At 39.2% G+C, this 21,548-nt stretch overlaps 1 protein-coding gene across 2 annotated transcripts in view; it reads right to left on the bottom strand.

Moving 5' to 3' along the window:
* Window positions 1-21,548, bottom strand: part of GUCY1A2 (guanylate cyclase 1 soluble subunit alpha 2) — a 600,412-nt gene that overhangs the window by 86,691 nt on the left and 492,173 nt on the right. For both annotated transcript variants that reach the window (XM_061440208.1, XM_061440207.1), the window contains one exon: window positions 3,392-3,546. In XM_061440208.1, the coding sequence (XP_061296192.1) occupies window positions 3,392-3,546 (155 nt within the window). The remainder of the gene's footprint in view (window positions 1-3,391; window positions 3,547-21,548) is intronic.

The raw sequence follows: 21,548 nt of genomic DNA, 5'->3' as shown, positions 1-21,548 counted from the left end.
ATACCTGTGGATTCATAAGTCACCTATACTATGTGAAATAGAACAATTGTACATAGCTGAAGTGTAATTGGTATGTATAAAACCAAAAGAAAGCACAAATGTGCTTTCTGTATTAGTCACAAATACATCCATAATCTGAAAACCCAGTCAACTGAGATCATATACCTATATTTAGTGTTCTAGAAACTTATCAAGAACCAAAGTAAATTGTTTTTGATGGTTTCCAAACGGGGGATAAAGGCTTCCCTAATAGTTCAGTTAGTAAAGAATCTGCCTGCAATGCAGGAGACCCTGCTTGATTCCTAGATTGGGAAGATCCGCTGAAGGGATAGGCTACCCACTCCAGCATTCTTGGGCTTCCCTTGAGGCTCAGCTGGCAAAGAATCTGCCTGCAATGTGGGAGACCAGGGTTCAATCCTTGGGTTGGGAAGATCCCCTGAGAAGGGAAAGTCTACCCACTCCAGTATTCTGGCCTGGAGAATTCCATGGACTGTATAGTCCATGGGGTCGCAAAGAGTTGGACATGTCTGAGCGACTTTCACTTTCAGATGAAAATGGGCTTCTCAGGTGGCCCTAGTGGTAAAGAACCCATCTTCCAATGCAGGAGACATAAAAGACATGGGTTTGATCCCTGGGTGGGGAAGATCCCCTGGAGAAGGGCATGACAACCCACTCCAATCTTTTGCCTGGAGAATCCCATGGACAGAGAAGCCTGGCAGGTTACAGTCCATAGGGTTGCAAAGAGTCAGACACGACTGAAGTGACTTAGCACGCAGCATGCAGATAAAAATGGATGTTAACAGTCACTGGTCCAACTGCTCTTCTAAAACATGGGAAGACAAGTTGAAACATCAAATAGTTTGGATTCTAGGATCTCAGTAATTAGCCACATTTCCATCAAGGAAATGAGAATGACTACTTCCTTTCAATCACTGGATTGGTGCCCTTCCTAATCTGTTCTCTTTTTTACAACCTTGGAAATCTTTTTAAAGTACAAATCTGGCCAAGTCACACCTATGCTTATAATTCTTCAATGTCTTTCTTTGCTCTTAGGGTTAAATTGAAACTTCTTAACATGTATTATAGCTTCAGTTGGTCTGATTTCAGTCTATCTCTTTCTTCATCCTTATTTTAGTCTACTCCTCCTCTTATTCTAATACTGTGTTCAGGGTTTCTTGACCTCAGTACCAGTCTATTGTAATAAAGTGTTTACTTTCATACATTTACCTTTTGATTTGTGGTCTCCTCCATGAAGATGGAGATCATATTTATGCTGTTTATTGTTGTAACATTAGTGCCTATCATAGTGCTTGGAATATTAAATAAAGTATTAGTAGAAATTACAAGATTTGGGACCAGTAGGAGACAGTATCTTTTACAGTCTACACAGATGGCAGCCCAACGTATTGATCTATGCCCCATTTATGTTTTTCTCAGGGGGAAGTTGTTGGAGGTGGGGCATATCATAATAGAATAAAACGTTTCAATGCTTACTATATTTGAAATGATTCAATTTTTTAGACATTATAGATCACCAAGTATCATTACAAACTTCCATCAATGTGATAAAGATTATGAAAATTTAAAGACAGCACCAAAATGCTCAGACTCTGTGTGACTTGTGGGGTTTCCTTTATTAGTTACATGTAAATAAAGCCAGCTAGAGCAATGACAGTTAAGCTTAGGGTATGAGCTCCTTGCATGGTTGATCCATTCTTTACACATCAGTTTTTAAATAATGGAGTTTCTGTAAATCTACACTGACTTATACAAACAGGAAACATAAATATTAGCTCCATGATGGGAAAAATCATAACCATGGTAAAAGGATATATGTTTGGGGGTTGATCTTCAGGAATTTTCCTTACCCTGTGGTCTAGAGCCCAAAGTACACAGATCTAGAGAAGCTTCAGATCAGTGCTGAAGCTTTTGAAGAGGTTTAACATGGAAATCTTTGTGACATCATCTATATTATGCCCCAAATTGTGTCAGAAAAATTGGGAGAAACTGAAAAGAGGCAATACCCTTACATAAATACCCTAAAATGACATGTAGTTCTTTTTTTTTTTTTTTTTTTTTTGACATGTAGTTCTTAGGAAACATTTTCTTGCTTTTATATTTGTAATTTCTTCCCTTTCTCATGTGCTCCTCAGGAATCAGGAAATATTTATCTTTCATCTAAAAAAACTTAATTTCCTTTTATATAGATGTGGTATCAAAAATTTCAAAATACCACCATTTTGTTCTTATTATAAACCAACATTTATTATATATATATTTAAGCTTTCTGCTCCTGGGATTTTTGCTGTTGTTGTTAACCTGAGTAAACGTGGTAGCCATGTTAATAAAAAATATCTTTGGCACTATTTCTACTTTACAGTTTTAAGAACGTGATATCTGAGTCATTTAAATCATGGAATTAGTGAAACAGTTTTTACACCAAAGCTTACTTAACATTGGTCTTCCCTTGTAGCTCAGCTAGTAAAGAATCTGCCTACAATGTGGCAGACCTGGGTTTGATCCCTGGGTTGGGAAGATCCCCGGAGAAGGGAAAGGCTACCCACTCCAGTATTCTGGCCTGGAGAATTCCATGCACCATGCACTGTATAGTTCATGAGGTCGCAAAGAGTCAGACACGACTGAGTGACTTAAACACACAGACACACACACACATTACCTAACATTTAGCCAAAACCAATCAGGAGATATTCATACTGCTTTCTTAGTATAGAGATGTTTATCTTACCAATGCATTTGTTCACTAATTTGATAAATATTTATAGAGGGCTCATTATGTGCTAAAATTTTTTTTAAGTTTTGGAGATATAGTGGTGAACAGACTTGGTCTCTGCCCATATGGAGCTTAATATCTAGTGGGTGAGATGACATCTACCAGGCACAAAATAAAGTTTATTTCAGCTGTCAAAATGTGTAGAGTTGTCAGATATGACCTTTAAGATAGATAAAGTTTGAAGTTTTACTCTGTACCCAGTATATATTTAGAGTCCCTATTTATATTCACTATCCAGAAAAATAAAAGAGACAAATATCTTTATATCCAAAGTCAAATGACTTTTATAAACATTGAGGAACATTTTGAAAGTATTAGAATTTCCAGTGTGATGCAGACTCTTAATATTTTCTCTCCTGTATTTTAAACAGGAATACCTAAGAAGGACAGAGACTATGGGAAATGACAAACCTGATCTACCTCTCAATCAAGTCAAGTTTTCTGGGTCCTTTCTTAGGGTGCAATTTAAATTTTGTGTCGTAATTCCTATCTTTCAGACTGGATGGATCTACTCATTATTAGAGAATAACAGGATCAAGAAAAAATAGAGTGTCACAAGTGACAGGCTATTAGCATTAGGCAATGGCAAAGAACACTTACTGGTAAGTGGTTGGGCTGACATTGATGCGTCGAGGGTGACTTCCTGATTCGAATTTGCTTGCCAGCGTGACATTATTTCCAAACAGGCAATATCGTGGCATTCTTACCCCAACAACTCCAGCCAGCACAGAGCCTGAGTGAATGCCTATCCTCATCTAAAAAAGAAAAGGAAAAAGAAAAAGGGTATGCTTATGTTTTCATTTGGTATGCAATTATTTTAATGAGAGGTTGTTACTGTTGTTCAGCTGCTAGGTCATGTCCAACTCTTTGTGACCCCATGGACTGCAGCATGCCAGTCTTCCCTGTCCTTCAACATCTCCCAGAGTTTGGTCAAACCCATGTCCACTGAGTCAGTGGTGCCATCCAACCATTTCACCCGCTCCTTCCCCTTAATCTTTCCCAGAATCAGGGTCTTTTCCAGTGAGTTGGCCCTTTGCATCAGGTGACCAAAGTACTGGAACTTCAGCTTCAGCATCAGTCCTTCCAATGAATCTGAAAGGGTTGATTTCTTTTGAGATTGACTTGTTTGATCTCCTTCCTGTCCAAGGGACTCTCAAGAGTGCTCACAAGTGCTGCAACTTGAAAGCATCAATTCTTTGGTGCTCAGTCTTCTTTATGGTCCAACTCTCACAGCCACATATGACTACTGGAAAAGCCATAGCTTTAACTATGCAGACCTTTGTCGGCAAAATGATGTCTCTGCCTTTTAATACACTGTCTAGGTACTGCTGAACTATTAGACTCCTAGCTTCTCAAAGTCAGGAACTGGGGGGTCTTAGTTATTTTTATCAGCCATATCTGGACTATTATACTATCAGTGAACACAGATGTTGTGGGAAAAAAATCAATGAATGGTTTATTATAAGAAAAAACACTACATTTAATTTTCTACATGAATCCAATTGTGTTTTATGTTAAATCAGGTTTATTTGTACCTAATATGCTCTAAATGTTCTCCCTCCAGTTATTCTCACATAAAACCTTCCTTTTTCCTTCATAGCATTAAACATAATTGTAAATTAAATGTTTATATTTCTTTTTATCTGTTCATTTAAAATATTTTCATCTCTACTTTAGATTTCTATTTCTAAATTTACTAATCTTCTCTTTGTAAAACCTTATCTTTTGCTAATCACATCCAGTGCATTTTTCTTTTTAGATATTGAGATTTTCATTTCTCAACATTCAATTTGAACATTTAAAAAAATCTTTCAGGTATCAAATTAATTTTTGAACATACAGAATACTAGTAAAATAACTGTTTTAATACTTTTGCCTACTAATTCTACCATAGGCTCCAGTTCTGTGTCAATTTTGATTGACAAATTTTTCTCATTATTATGGGTTATATTTTTCAGATTTTCTGCCTAGTAATTTTTGGTTAGATAACATGAATTGACTTTGTTGAATGCTGGTTATTTTTATATTCTTATATATATATTTGAACTTTGTCCTTGGATGGGGTCAAGGTACTTGGAAACAGTTTTTCTTTTTTCTTCCAAGTCTTGCTTTTTAAAATTTGTTAGGCAAGTCATGAGCTGTGTTTCATGTGGGACTATTTCCCACTACTGAGGGGAGAACCTTCTGAGTATTATACCAAATGCATATGATTTATGAGGTTTTTCAGTCTTCCTGGTGGGATTAGTCATTTTTTCCAAGTCCTGTGTGAATTCTGGGAATTTTTTTCTTAATCTTTTCAGGTGTTTTTTCCCCACTGGGCTAAGGTAGTTTTGTCACATACAAACAATTATGGGTAATTTAAGGAACATATAGGAGGCCCATTGGAAGATCTCTGGTAGTCTCTGTGCAACTCTCTTAGTGGTACTCTGTCCATGAATTCTAGCTTTCTTGGTCTTCATAGACTCTCAGCTTCAACTCTTCAACTGGGGGAGTTTGTTGAGTTCCTCCTGATTTGTCTTTCCCTAAACAACTTGAACATACCCCCCAAAATATGCCAGGGAAATCATATGTTTCCTCTTGTTCTCTCGACTCTCAGGCATCACTGCCTTCCACTGCCTAATGTCCAACATCGTGAAACTGTTCTTTTGTACATTTTGTCCATATTTTTAATTGTCGATGGTGGGAGTATAAATGCAGCCCCTGTTTTTCCACATTTGGTGGAAGCAGAGATGAGACATATATTATTTTAGGAATGCAAGTTACCTTAAAAATTTAGCCTGTTTCTCATGAGAGATTGTCTATTTGGATTTAAAAGTTAAAAAAGGTAATTGTTAGCATAAGCTCCTATGCCTGACACAAAGTGAGGCTAAACAAACCAAAATGCTGGAGTTTGAAGCAGAGAAAGTTTTGTTGCTGAGTGATGCAAGGAGACAGGTAGCTCATGCTCCAAAAAAATTTCAAGGTCCACAAAATGTTTCAGCAAAGCATTTTTAAAAGTCAGGTGAAGGAGGGGGGTTGCCAGGTGTGTGTATGTGATCAGTTCATGCAGAGTTCTCTGGCTGATGGTGAGGTAACAGGGTGGGGTCACAACAGTTAACATTATCAGGCTCTAGGAGGCACAGGGCTATATGTTCATGATCATGAAGTAGTTAACAGCTTCCATTTGGTGAGGGGCAGGGATTCATAATTGTGAAACCCAGGAAATGCACATCAAACATTATTATCTAGGTACCTCAGAGAGGACATGTGGGAAGGCCTGTCCCAGGAAAACCCCATAGGGTCCTGCTCAGTTATATAATGAATGGTAGTATTCCTTATCGGAGAAGGCAATGGCACCCCACTCCAGTACTCTCGCCTGGAAGATCCCATGGATAGAGGAGCCTGGTGAGCTGCAGTCCTGGGGTCGCTAAGAGTTGGACACGACTGAGCGAATTCACTTTCACTTTTCACTTTCATGATTGGAGAAGGAAATGGCAACCTACTCCAGTGTTCTTGCCTGGAGAATCCCAGGGACAGAGGAGCCTGTTGGGCTGCCGTCTATGGGGTCGCACAGAGTCGGACATGACTGACGCGACTTAGCAGCAATATTCCTTATAAACAAGCATAAAGCGCTGTTTTCTAATATTAGCAAGGCATTTTGACAAAATATTATTATATATCTTTGGGCTTCTATTTGCTTTCAGAGGGTTTATTATATTAAATTAATTTTAGGACTGCCTAAAAACATCCAGACCTTAAATATTGTTAAGTTATTGATAATTAAATGTTGACAAATAAAGATGTCAGGTTGGACCTGTGATCTTTTTAAGTGGAAAGACAGCAGAAATTATCAAGTAGACACATTGTACAGCCTCTATATTCTGTGTTTTTAGTCTCAGAAGAAGACTGTATACCTCAGATAAACTATATGGAAGGGTTATATGGTTTCACCTCTGCCTCATTTCAAAAGACCTGAAGCTGTTTCTTGTTTTAAAACCAAATTATCATAATGATAATTATTATAACCAAAAAAAATACTGAAGACAAAACCCCCAGTATTCTTGAGAAAGGTTGCTGGAGAAATGGTAATTTTGAAAAACCCTTATCTCTTAGAAGACTACTATAAAATATGCATAAGAATATCAACAAACACAAAAATGGCTCAGATTCACTGTTTCTGTCACTATTTATAATGGAACAGGACTCAGAAAATTATTTACTCTTGGATGTAAGGAGATACCATTAAGAACTTACAAGCTTAATCATAAGACTCTATTCATTATTTTATTTTTACTTTTCTAAACAACTTTTTGAGATTTCCTAGTAATTGTTATGTTATAAAGAAATCACTGATTGCCACATTCAGAATCTTCCAAAAGCATGTAGCAGGTAGGCAAAGGAGAGAGCTACTTTTAACTGGCAGTGAGGGATTTAGATTCATTTTGGCAAGATTAAACTTCAATTGGTTAACCATCAGTAACATTTGCATCCATCTAGTCAGTATACCCTAGTTAAAGAGGACTTCTTTGCACTAAACCAGTAGTTGTCAACTGGGGCCATCTGTGCCCCTCAGTAGACATTTGACAATGTCTGGAGAGTTTTTTTTTTTTTTTTTTCCCCCCACAACTGGGATGGAGAACTACTACTGGCATCTTTTCAGTAGAGCTAGGACTTCCCCTGTGGCTCAGCTGGTAAAGAATCCTCCTGCAATGTAGGAGACCTGGGTTCGATCCCTGGGTTGGGAAGATCCCCTGGAGAAGGGAAAGGCTACCCACTCTAGTATTAGGGCCTGGAGAATTCCATGGACTGTATAGTCCATGGGGTCACAAAGAGTCAGACATGACTGAGCTACTTTCACATTCACAGAGATTCCCAGGATACCTTCCTCATGTGAAAGAATTTTCCAGTCCAAAATAGCAATAGTGCTGAGATTGAGAAACCCTGCATTAAACAGATATACAATACATGCTTTAATAAGATCAGTGCTTGGGTGAATAACACTAGACTTCACTTTTTAGAGAAAGTTTATGAAAAAAATTGTGCTTGTCCTAGGGATTTATTGAAAAACACAATAACTTTAAGATCTATCTTGAAGTTAGGATATCTATTACTCAATCTTCCATACTTATATGAAGTGTATGAAATAATGCAAAACTTAGAAGTATATCAAAATTCCCAATAATCAAAAGGTCCAATTATTTTCATTATACTCTACTGATTATTTGCCAAGGAACATAAACAACTGCATTTTAAGATAATATTTCTTTGAAAACTCTTAAAAAGAGAAGACTTAAATAGTTCAACCTCAGCTAGTCAAAACTGTTTTGATTTACTTAAGTAGGAATGTTTAGATTGGGAGGGCAGCACAGGTCCATTAGTCTAGCTCCCTCAGTTTATAAATAAACTAAAGTCAAAAGAAGCACAATGAAAAGAACAAATTAGTGTTAGAGCTAGCTATGAACCATAGGTTAGTTGACTCAGGGTTTAGTGCACTATAAAAAACACGCAAACTAAATATATATATATATATATATATATATATATATATATTCTTGGGCTGTTTTTACAAGGCCTATCAGACCAAAGAAGACAGTAAAAAAAGAAAAAAAAAAAGATTTAAACTGGTTTGCCTACTTTACATACACAGAAGGACTAGCGCTTTACAATTGAAACTCAAAAAAAAAAAAAAAATGTTATACATTCATTAAATCCAGGATCAGAAGACTTCCACCCCTCTTCCATCCTTTTTCATGCTTGTGTGTGTGCTCAGTAGCTTCAGTCATGTCTGACTCTTTGCAACCCTACGGACTGTATCCTGCCAGGTTTCTCTGTCCATAGGAATTCTCCAGGCAAGAATACTGGAGTGGGCTGCCATGCCCTCCTCCAGGGGATCTTTCTGACCCAAGGATCAAACCTGCATCTATTATGTCTCCTGCATTTGCAGGTGGGTTCTTTACCACTAGTGCCACATGGCTTCTCCACACTAAATTTTTCTAACTGGCCTACTTACCATATCCCCCAAATGCCTAGTATACCCATGCCTCTGAGTTTTTACTCATGTTAATAGCCTCACCTGAAATGCCATCCAGATGCTTTACTAGATACTCAGAGTATAAAGAAGAACCAAAAATGTATGTACCCTTTCTTCTGGGAGTTTTCATTTGAAGTAAAAGAGTAGCTAATTGAAATTATAGTAAATGCTAAACAATTGAAGTGTTTTTTTAAAAGCACTTAAAAAAAAGTTTTTAAAAAAAGAAGGCAGTATGTAGACAGTAGAGGGGTAGGGTGGACCAAGTCAGGGACATGAAATCGCCCTTAAATAATCTTTGAGCTTAGTGCTGAAGAAGGAATGATTTTGGCTACGTGGAGAGGGGTGGCAGATTTGTACTTAGAGGAGTGGGAGGTAGAATGAAAATAACAGGCAAAGATCCTAAAACCTAAAGAGATTTGGTACATTTCAGCACTGAAGGAAGGCAATTCAATGTGGCTCTTGCTTAAAGAAAAAGTAAGAGAGAGAGACAGGGAATAAAGCTGAGAGACTATGCCTGGCAGATCATACAGAATAAGATTTCTCAGTCTTAGTTCTATTGACATTTTGGATCAGATAATTCCTTTCAGGGAGAAGTTGTATTGTACATTATAGGATGCTAAGAGTCCCTGGCCTCTATCCATTAAATGCTAGCTGTAGGTCAAAAGCAGAGATTATGTTTGGGTAGTTTTGTTGAATAACCCAAAAGGTATAGACTTTATAAGCATTCCCAGTTCCATTATCTACTTAATAGTGGAAAGCATTCTCAAGCCAATAGCACTATGATTTTCTTTAGGCCATTTTCTTTCTCCTATTCCAGGTCCAGGAGTAGGCCCTGACTGGTAAGTGTGTGTCAGTCCTCCAGTGTTAGTAATTAGTTTAAATAATTAATTAAAAAATTTTAAATGGCATTTTAAGTGAGGTCATTAATACGAGTAAAAACACAGAGACATTGGATATACTAGGCAATTTGAGGATGTGGTGAGTAGGCCAGTCAGAAAGATTTAGTGTGGAGAAACATGAACAAATTTAAGCTAATGGGAGAGAGAATCTCAGAAATTATGGGAGAGCTACAAGAAGAGATCTCTTTTCCCCAAGACGGTGTGTAACACATTTTGAACAGAACACAGGGTTCCATTTTGGAACTATGATGCTGAGGCTTGGAGCTTCAGGGGGCCACCTTATGGAACCTGAGGAGGAAACTAACATGGAGTAGGCAAACCAAAGGGAACAAAAGAGAAATCAAAGTCATAGTAAAATCATATTTTTAGTTGTCTCTAGCCTCAGGTGAAGTTAGTCCTACCTCTTAGTTTTTCAGTTATGAGTCAATGCATTCCTTAATTGTGTCATCTTTTTTATTCTGTCATTTGCAAAACAAGGACTCAAGTCTTTCTGTTCATTAGCTATGTGGTTTTAGTCAAGTTAACTAGCCTATCAAAAATTATGTGCAAAATAATAATCATAGTACCTTTTCAGAGGGGCTGCTGGCAAAATCAAATGAGGTAAACTATAAGACAACAGTAGGCACTGAAAAAAAAATTTCCCTTTCCACACTTGGTAGCCATTGCAAAGCTTATGGTGTGAAGGATGAAGTCACATGCTTATTTACAATTTAGTAAATAGATAGCAGTGGAGAAGACTCTTGGGAGTCCCTTGGGCAGCAAAGAGATCAAACCAATCAAACCTGAATATTCACTGGAAGAACTGATGCTGAAGCTGAAGCTCTAATACTTCGGCCACCTGATGTGAAGAGCCATCTCATTGGAAAAGACCCTGGTGCTGAGAGAGCTAACTTAGGCAGGTTGATAGGCAGTCCAGGGTCCTTTAAGGAGGAGGTGAAGATTCTCCCTTATGCTTTCCTTAAGCCTTGTGCAACAATGTATCTTGCCTGAGAGAACTGGATTTTCTTTAGATCTGGGGCTAATGAATACACAGCAATCATACATGTTACTCATGGAAAATGCTTTTCTTACACCCCATTATACTATGCTAAGTCACTGCAGTCGTGTCCAACTCTGTGTGACCCCATAGACGGCAGCCCACCAGGCTTCCCTGTCCCTGGGATTCTCCAGGCAAGAACACTGGAGTGGGTTGCCATTTCCTTCTCCAATGCATGAAAGTGAAAAGAGAAAGTGAAGTCACTCAGTCGTGTCTGACTCTTAGCGACCCCATGGACTGCAGCCTACCAGGCTCCTCTGTCCATGAGATTTTCCCGGCAAGAGTACTGGAGTGGGGTGCCATTGCCTTCTCCGTTACACCCCATTATGCTTTTCTTAATCTATGTTAATGATTATAATGGTAACAAATCTTGCCTGGAAACCTGCTTCTCAGCAACACAGTTATCCAGAACTCATTCCTTCTGGTTAATCTTGTACTAAAGTTGTCTCAGGATGTATGCCTTGGGAAAAGGTCTGGTGTAACTTTTATGACCTTGAGACTTTCTTTGTATCTATTCTCAGCAGTCAGTTGAAAATTATATAATGCCCTGCTTAAACTAGTGAGGTGGGTCCTCTCCTACGTGCTTCCAGTGCCTTTTACTGGAAGATTTCTCTATCCTTTTTCTCCTTAATGAAACTGTTACACGAAACTCTGAGTGACTGAGACCGCATCTCAGTGAATCCCTCTCCTTTGGAGACCATGAATACCGGCACCATTCACCATCAGCTATCAATGCTGGGAAAGATTGAAGGCAGGTGGAGACGAGGGCGACATGGTTGATGGCACCACAGAATCAATGGACAGGAGTTTGGGTCAACTCTGGGAGACGTGAAGGACAGGGAAGGCTGGAGTGCTGCGGTTCATGGGGTCACAAAGAGTTGGACATGACTGAGCGACTGAACAACACCAACAACAAATAGATTTACTAGTTCTGGAATGTCCAAGTGAAACTAAAATCATGATTAACATTAGCTCCTGAAATAGTCCTGCTTGAGCAAGACAAAATACTCAAATCAAAATAGAAAATATGCAGTAGAAAAAGAAGGAAAATTTCTAGCAGAAAACTGCCAGTTAACTGTTTACTGATGTATGCATTTAAGTATGGTCCTTAGATTTATGTGATTAAGATTTTTAGCTTTTAAAAGTGGCCAGATGGTGGAGTAGGAAGACTCTGAGGTCACATTTTCTCATGGGCACACCAAAATTACAGAGCAACTTATCCATGATAAGAAAGACCATTAATGGAAAAGATCGTGTACAACTAAAATATCAAGAAGGAACCACAACAAGACGAGTAGGAAGATCAGACACACAGAACAGTCAAGATCAATACCCCAAGTGGGCAACCCACAAATGAGAGGGTTGTTACATGGCAGAGGTTCTCCCCAAAGAGTAAGAAGTTTGAGCCTTACTCCAGGCTCCCCAGCCTGGGGGTCTTATACCAGGATGACAAGCCACCAGAATATGTGGCTTCAAAGGTCAAAAGGGCTTACTTTTGCAAAAGCCAGAGGGCTATGGAAAATGTAAATGCTACTCTTAAAGGGCACACATAAAATCTCACACACTCTGGGACCCAGAACAGGATCAGTAATTTGAAAAAAAGCCTGGTTCAGATCCACCTACTGATTGTGGAGAGAGGCACAAGGCAACTGGGTCTCACCTTAGGGACATGAACAAACAATGTGGCAGCAATTTGGGGGGATTCTTTCTCTGAGAAAAATGATGGTGCTGGCAAGCAGAATTTTGAGACGCTCCCTCTAGCTTCTTAGCATTAGGACCCAGCTCTGCCCACTAGCATGTCTGTACTAAGACTAGGATACCACAGGACAAGCAGCTACCTGGTCAGGGACAGAGGCCCTCCCATCAGCAGGGCACTGCCTTAAGACCCCCTGTACCCCCAGCCATTGTGGGACCCAGTCCTGCCACCAGCTGGCAGACAACTATTTCAAGACCACCAGGACCCTGCAGCTAGAGACTCTTAGACCAAGCTCTTCCCACTACCGGGCTAACACCAGTCACAAAATTCTCCTGGGACCAAGCCATACCTCTGCCTACCAGTGGACAGACACCAGCATCAAGACGACCACAATCCCACAACTTGCTGTGTCAGGACCTAGCCGATCCACTAGCAGGCTGAATCAGCTCACGGACCCCTTGGGCCCCAGTCTCATCTACCAGCAGGAGAAAACCAGCTCTGGGATAACCTTGGGCCCCACAATCCCTAGGATCCAGTCCTACCCATTAGCAGACTTACACCAGTTTTGGGACACCTGTGCTGCAGCCAGCTGTGTGGGAAATTGGCCCTGCCCAATATCAGGCTGACACGAGATCTGGATCTTCCAATTCCATAACCACCAATCTTGGAACCAAGGTCCACCCTCAAGTGGGCCAGAACTAACCCTGAGGCATCCCCAGGACCCTGTCACTAGCCACTTTGTGACCTTACCCTGCCTGCCATGGGCTGGTAGCCACTGCAAAAGCAGAGCCCAGCAACTGACCAGAACAAGGCCAATCATGCCTACCAGACCATACACAGTAGTCAGCCAGTCACAGGAAAAGAATTTACATAGCCCACAAAGGGGGCACCCCTAGAGCATAGAGAATTGGTGACCAGAGGGGAGTGCACTGCTAAAGCACATAGAAAGTCTCCTACCATGGCCACTTCCCCAAGGTGGGAAAATGTTATCAACCTACTCAATATTAACACATAGAAATAAAAACAACAAATTAGGCGAAATGCGACAGCAGAGGATTATGATCCAAACAGAGGCACAAGATAAAGTCCCAGAACTAAGAGAAGCTGGATAAGCAATCTACCTTATAAAAAAAGGAATTACTGACCAACATCACTGATGATCATAGATGCCAAAAAAAAAAAAAAAAAAATCAACAAAATATTAGCATACAGAATTCAAGAAGATGACACACCAAAAACAAGTGGGATTTATCCCAGGGATGCATGGATGGCTCAATATCTACAAATCAATCAATATGATATACCATATTAACAAATTGAAGAATAAAATCATATAATCATCTCAGCTGCAGAAAATTTTTTTGACATAATTCAACATTCATTTATGATGATAAAAATTTTCAACAGAGTGGTTATTGAAGGACCATACCTCAACATAATAAAGATCAGGTATGACAAACCTATGGGTTTTCCAGGTGGTACTAGTGGTAAAGAATCCGCCTGCCAATGCAGGAGATGTAAGAGATGCAGGTTTGATCCCTGGGTAAGGAAGATCCCCTGGAAGAGGGTATGACAATCGACTCCAGTATTCTTTCCTGGAGAACCTGATGGACAGAGCCTGGCAGGCTACAATTCACAGGGTTGCAAAGAGTCAGACACTACTGAACCAACTGAGCACACACACATGACAAACCCATAGCCAACATCATACTCAACAGTGAAAAGATGAAAGTATTGCCTCTAAGATTAGGAATAAGACAAGGATGCCTACTCTTGCCACTTTTATTCAACATACTATTAGAGCTTCTAGCCATAGCGATCAGTAAGATAAAGAAATAAAAGGATTCCAAATTGGAAAGGAAGATGTAAAACTATTATTGTTTGCAGATGATATAATAGTCTACATAGAAAATTCTAAAGATGCCACCAAAATCTATATAGCACTCATCAATGAATTCAGAAAAGTAACAGAAGATAAAATTAATGAAAATCTGTTGCATTTCTATGTTCTAAATCACATATCAGTGAAATTAAGAAAACAATCCTAGAGAGGAGGAGCCAAGATGGCGGAGGAGTAGGATGGGGAGAACACTTTCTCCCCCACAAATTCATCAAAAGAGCATTTAAACGTCGAGTAAATTCCACAAAACAACTTCTGAATGCCGGCATAGGACATCAGGCACCCAGAAAAGCAACCCAACTCTTCGAAAGGAGGTAGGGAAAAATATTAAAGACAAAAAAAAGAGACAAAAGAGGGAGGGACGGAGTTCCGTCCCAGGAAGGGAATCTTAAAAAGAGAGAAGTTTCCAAATATCAGGAAACCTTCTCACGGCCGAATCTGTGCCGAGCTTTGGAAGCACAGAGGGCAACATAACAGGGAGAAAAAATAAATAAACAATTAAAACTCGCAGATTGCGAGCCCTACGGTAACTCCCCCAGCGGAGAAGCAGCGCAGACGCCTGCATCCGCCATTAGCAAGCGGAGGCTGGGCAGTGAGGCGCGGCGTGGGCTGCATCGCTGAGAGTAAGAATCTGGCGGGAATACCCTGAGCGCTATCTGAGCGAAATAATTTGGGCTAGCAAACCAGACTGTGGGATATCTACCACGCGAAAAGCCAGCCCTAACCTAAGACCGCCAGGCTCGCGCACGGAACAAAGGACTGAACAGAGATAGCCGGCTGCAGACCTTCCCCCTCCGGTGACAGGCAGCCAGAGCCGGAAGGGGGCAATCGCAGCCCCAGAGAGACATTATCTATAAAACTGTAAGCAGGCTTCTTTGCTAACTAAAACTTCTTGGGGGTCTGGACGGTCAACATCTGCCTGAGAAGGTGCGCCGGTTTTACACCCAGATAACCAAGTGGCGGGGAGGCGATAAGTCGCAGCATTGGTGCTCGGCAAACACCTCATCACCTAAGCTGCTCAGACCTGGGAAGAGCACAAAACGCAGGCCCAACTGAGTCTGCGCCTCTGAGGACTACCCGAGTGCCTGAACCTGAGCGGCTTGGACCTGGGAGGTGCATGCAGCCCAGGGCCGGCCTCGGATTGTTCCCGGAGGAACAACCTAGAGTCCGAGCAGTGTGGACCGGGAGGCTACACGCACCGTGAGCGGGGGCAGACCCAGGGTGGCTGAGGCACTGCGAGCCCACGCCAGTGTTATTTGTTTGTAGCATCCCTCCCTCCCTCCCCACAGCGCGACTGAACAAGTAAGCCTAAAAAAAAAAAAAAAAAAAAGTGTCCTCCACCGTGCCCTTTGTGTCAGGGCGGAAACCAGATACTGAAGAGACTAGCAAACAGAAGAAGATAGAACAGAGGGAAACGCCCTGGAAGCTACAGGCAATAGATCAAAACCCTGTGGTTACTACGGACTACATAGGAAGGGGCCTATAGATCTTGAGAAATATAAGTCTGACCAAGGAACTAGCCAAAAATGAACTAAACCCACAACACCCACAAAAAAACCAAGAAAGTCCTAGATATATTTTTATTATTTTTATGATCATTTTTTTAATTAAAAAAAATTTTTTAAAGTCCTCTATTGTTCCTTTAATTTTCACTTTTATAACCTATTACTTTGCAAAAAAAAAAAAAAGACCCTATTTTTTTCTTCTTCAGCAAACTTCATATATATATATTTTATAATTTTTTGACCTTGTTTTTTTTGTTTGTTTGTTTTTTTCTTCTTTTCTTTAACATTGTATTTTTGAAATTCCAAACTCGACTCTAGATTTTTAATTTTTGCTTTTTGGTATATGTTATCAATTTTGTACCTATAGTTTTTTTTTTTATATAATTTCTGTGACTTTTTTTTTTCTTTTCTTCTTTTCTTCTTCTCTGTTTCTTTCTCTTCTTCTTTTATATAACATTGTATATCTGAAATTCCAAATGCTACTCTAGATTTTTAATTTATGCTTTTTGGTATTTGATATCAATGTTGTACCTGTATTTTCTTTATAATTTTTGTGACATTGTTTGTATTTGTTTGTTTGTTTTCTCTCTTTATTTTTCTTCTTCTTCTTCTTTTTTTAACATTGTATTTTTGAAATTCCAAACTCTACTCTAGATTTTTAATTTTTGCTTTCTGGTATTAGTTATCAATTTTGTACCTGTACTTTCTTTATAATTTTCGCGACCTTGTTTGTTTTTGTTTGTTCGTTTTTTCTCTCTTTCTTTTCCTTCTTCTTTTCTTTAACATTGTATTTTTGAAATTCCAAACTCTACTCTAGATTTTCAATTTTTGCTTTTTGGTATTAGTTATCAATTTTGTACCTGTACTTTCTTTATAATTTTCACGACCTTGTTTGTTTTTGTTTGTTCGTTTTTTCTCTCTTTCTTTTCCTTCTTCTTTTCTTTAACATCGTATTTTTGAAATTCCAAACTCTACTCTAGATTTTTAATTTTTCCTTTTATGTATTTGTTACCAATTTTGTACCTTTAAGGGCCCAATCTTCAGGACCCATTTTTCACTAGGGAGTGAGATTACTGGCTTGACTGCTCTCTCTCTCCCTTTGGACCCTCCTTTTTCTCCACCAGGTCGCCTGTGTCTCCTCCCTAACCCCTCTCTACTCTACCCAACTCTGTGAATTTCTGTGTGTTTCAGACGGTGGAGAACACTTAGGGAACTGATTACTGGCTGGATCTGTCTCCCTCCTTTTCATTCCCCCTTTTATCCTTCTGGCCACCTCTGTCACCTTCCTCCTTCTTCTCTTCTCTGTATAACTCCGTGAACATCTCTGAGTGGTCCAGTTGTGGAGTGCACATAAGGAAGTGACTACTGGCTAGCCCACTCTCTCCACTCTTGATTCACCTCATCTCATTTGGGTCACCTCTAACTCCCTCCTCCCTCTTCTCTTCTTCATGTAACCCTGTGAACCTCTCTGAGTGACCCTCACCATAGAGAAACTTTTCATCTTTAATGTAGTTGTTTTATCAATGGTGCTGTATAGAAGGAGAAGTTTTGAAACTACTGTAAAAATAAGACTGATAACCGGAAGCAGGAGACTTAAGTCCAAACCCTGACTCCAGGGAACTCCTGACTCCAAGGAACATTCATTGACAGGAGCTCATCAAATGCCTCCATACCGACACTGAAACCAAGCACCACACAAGGGCCAATAAGTTCCAGGGCAAGACATACCAAGCAAATTCTCCAGCAACAAAGGAACAGCCCTGAGCTTCAAGATACAGGCTGCCCAAAGTCACCCCAAAACTATAGACATCTCATAACTCATTACTGGACATTTCATTGCACTCCAGAGAGAAGAAATACAGCTCCACCCACCAGAACACCGACACAAGCTTCCCTAACCAGGAAACCTTGAAAAGCCACCTGTACAAACCCACACACAGTGAGGAAACGCCACAATAAAGAGAACTCCACAAACTGCCAGAATACAGAAAGGACACCCCAAACTCAGCAACTGAAACAAGATGAAGAGACAGAGGAATACTCAGCAGATAAAGGAACAGGATAAATGCCCACCAAACCAAACAAAAGAGGAAGAGATAGGGAATCTACCTGATAAAGAATTCCGAATAATGATAGTGAAATTGATCCAAAATCTTGAAACTAAAATGGAATCACAGATAAATAGCCTGGAGACAAGGATTGAGAAGATGCAAGAAAGGTTTAACAAGGACCTAGAAGAAATAAAAAAGAGTCAATATATAATGAATAATGCAATAAATGAAATTAAAAACACTCTGGAGGCAACAAATAGTAGATTAACAGAGGCAGAAGATAGGATTAGTGAATTAGAAGATAGAATGGTAGAAATAAATGAATCAGAGAGGATAAAAGAAAAACGAATTAAAAGAAATGAGGACAATCTCAGAGACCTCCAGGACAATATTAAACGCTACAACATTCGAATCATAGGGGTTCCAGAAGAAGAAGACAAAAAGGAAGACCATGAGAAAATACTTGAGGAGATAATAGTGGAAAAATTCCCTAAAATGGGGAAGGAAATAATCACCCAAGTCTAAGAAACCCAGAGAGTCCCAAACAGGATAAACCCAAGGAGAAACACCCCAAGACACATATTAATCAAATTAACAAAGATCAAACACAAAGAACAAATATTAAAAGCAGCAAGGGAAAAACAACAAATAACACACAAGGGAATTCCCATAAGGATAACAGCTGATCTTTCAATAGAAACTCTTCAAGCCAGGAGGGAATGGCAAGACATACTTAAAATGATGAAAGAAAATAACCTACAGCCCAGATTATTGTACCCAGCAAGGATCTCATTCAAGTATGAAGGAGAAATCAAAAGCTTTTCAGACAAGCAAAAGCTGAGAGAATTCTGCACCACCAAACCAGCTCTCCAACAAATACTAAAGGATATTCTCTAGACAGGAAACAAAAAAACGGTGTATAAACTCGAACCCAAAACAATAAAGTAAATGGGAATGGGATCATACTTATCGGTAATTACCTTAAACGTAAATGCGTTGAAATACAAAGGATCATAAGAGACTACTATCAACAATTATATGCCATTAAAATGGACAACGTGGAATTAGAGCAGAAATAAATGCAAAAGAAACAAAAGAGACCATAGCAAAAATCAACAAAACCAAAAGCTGGTTTTTTGAAAGGATAAATAAAATTGACAAACCATTAGCCAGACTCATCAAGAAACAAAGGGAGAAAAATCAAATCAACAAAATTAGAAACGAAAATGGAGAGATCACAACAGACAACACAGAAATACAAAGGATCATAAGAGACTACTATCAACAATTATATGCCAATAAAATGGACAACGTGGAAGAAATGGACAAATTCTTAGAAAAGTACAACTTTCCAAAACTCGACCAGGAAGAAATAGAAAATCTTAACAGACCCATCACAAGCACAGAATTGAAACTGTAATCAAAAATCTTCCAGCAAACAAAAGCCCCGGTCCAGACGGCTTCACAGCTGAATTCTACCAAAAATTTAAAGAAGAGCTAACACCTATCCTGCTCAAACTCTTCCAGAAAATTGCAGAGGAAGGTAAACTTCCAAACTCATTCTATGAGGCCACCATCACCCTAATACCAAAACCTGACAAAGGTCCCACAAAAAAAGAAAACTACAGGCCAATATCACTGATGAACATAGATGCAAAAATCCTTAACAAAATTCTAGCAATCAGAATCCAACAACACATTAAAAAGATCATACACCATGACCAAGTGGGCTTTATCCCAGGGATGCAAGGATTCTTCAATATCCGCAAATCAATCAATGTAATACACCACATTAACAAATTGAAAAATAAAAACCATATGATTATCTCAATAGATGCAGAGAAAGCCTTTGACAAATTCAACATCCATTTATGATAAAAACTCTCCAGAAAGCAGGAATAGAAGGAACATACCTCAACATAATAAAAGCTATATATGACAAACCCACAGCAAACATTATCCTCAATGGTGAAAAATTGAAAGCATTTCCTCTAAAGTCAAGAACAAGACAAGGGTGCCCACTTTCACCATTACTATTCAACATAGTTTTGGAAGTTTTGGCACCAGCAATCAGAGCAGTAAAAGAAATAAAAGGAATCCAAATTGGAAAAGAAGAAGTAAAACTCTCACTATTTGCAGATGACATGATCCTCTACATAGAAAACCCTAAAGATTCCACCAGAAAATTACTAGAAATAATCAATGACTATAGTAAAGTTGCAGGATATAAAATCAACACACAGAAATCCCTTGCATTCCTATACACTAATAATGAGAAAACTGACAGAGAAATTAAGGAAACAATTCCATTCACCATTGCAACGGAAAGAATAAAATACTTAGGAATATATCTACCTAAAGAAACTAAAGACCTATATATAGAAAACTATAAAACACTGGTGAAAGAAATCAAAGAGGACACTAATAGATGGAGAAATATACCATGTTCATGGATTGGAAGAATCAATATAGTGAAAATGAGTATACTACCCAAAGCAATTTATAGATTCAATGCAATCCCTATCAAGCTACCAACAGTATTCTTCACAGAGCTAGAACAAATAATTTCACAATTTGTATGGAAAGACAAAAAACCTCGAATAGCCAAAGCAATCTTGAGAAGGAAGAATGGAACTGGAGGAATCAACCTACCTGACTTCAGGCTCTACTACAAAGCCAAAGTTATCAAGACAGTATGGTACTGGCGCAAAGACAGAAATATTGATCAATGGAATAAAATAGAAAGCCCAGAGATAAATCCACGCACATATGGACACCTTATCTTTGTCAAAGGAGGCAAGAATATACAATGGATTAAAGACAATCTCTTTAACAAGTGGTGCTGGGAAATCTGGTCAACCACTTGTAAAAGAATGAAACTAGACCACTTTCTAATACCATACACAAAAATAAACTCAAAGTGGATTAAAGATCTAAACGTAAGACCAGAAACTATAAAACTCCTAGAGGAGAACATAGGCAAAACACTCTCCGACATACATCACAGCAGGATCCTCTATGACCCACCTCCCAGAATATTGGAAATAAAAGCAAAAATAAACAAATGGGACCTAATTAACCTTAAAAGCTTCTGCACATCAAAGGAAACTATTAGCAAGGTGAAAAGACAGCCTTCAGAATGGGAGAAAATAATAGCAAATGAAACAACCGACAAACAACTAATCTCAAAAATATACAAGCAACTCCTACAGCTCAACTCCAGAAAAATAAACGACCCAATCAAAAAATGGGCCAAAGAACTAAATAGACATTTCTCCAAAGAAGACATACAGATGGCTAACAAACACATGAAAAGATGCTCAATATCACTCATTTTCAGAGAAATGCAAATCAAAACCACAATGAGGTACCATTTCACACCAGTCAGAATGGCTGCGATCCAAAAGTCTACAAATAATAAATGCTGGAGAGGGTGTGGAGAAAAGGGAACCCTCTCACACTGTTGGTGGGAATGCAAACTACTACAGCCACTATGGAGAACAGTGTGGAGATTCCTTTAAAAACTGGAAATAAAACTGCCTTATGGGCTGCGCGGTCGGGGGCGGTGCCTAAAGCAGGAAGAGCTGTGGGAGGCCCAGGTAAGGGCCGCAGAAACTGACCCGCAGGGGCACGCGTTTGTCCCCCGACTCCGCCCCTAGC

Source organism: Bos javanicus, chromosome 15 (assembly GCF_032452875.1).
Source record: "Bos javanicus breed banteng chromosome 15, ARS-OSU_banteng_1.0, whole genome shotgun sequence".
Classification (NCBI taxonomy): Eukaryota; Metazoa; Chordata; class Mammalia; order Artiodactyla; family Bovidae; genus Bos; species Bos javanicus.
This window is presented reverse-complemented; position numbering and strand designations above follow the sequence as displayed.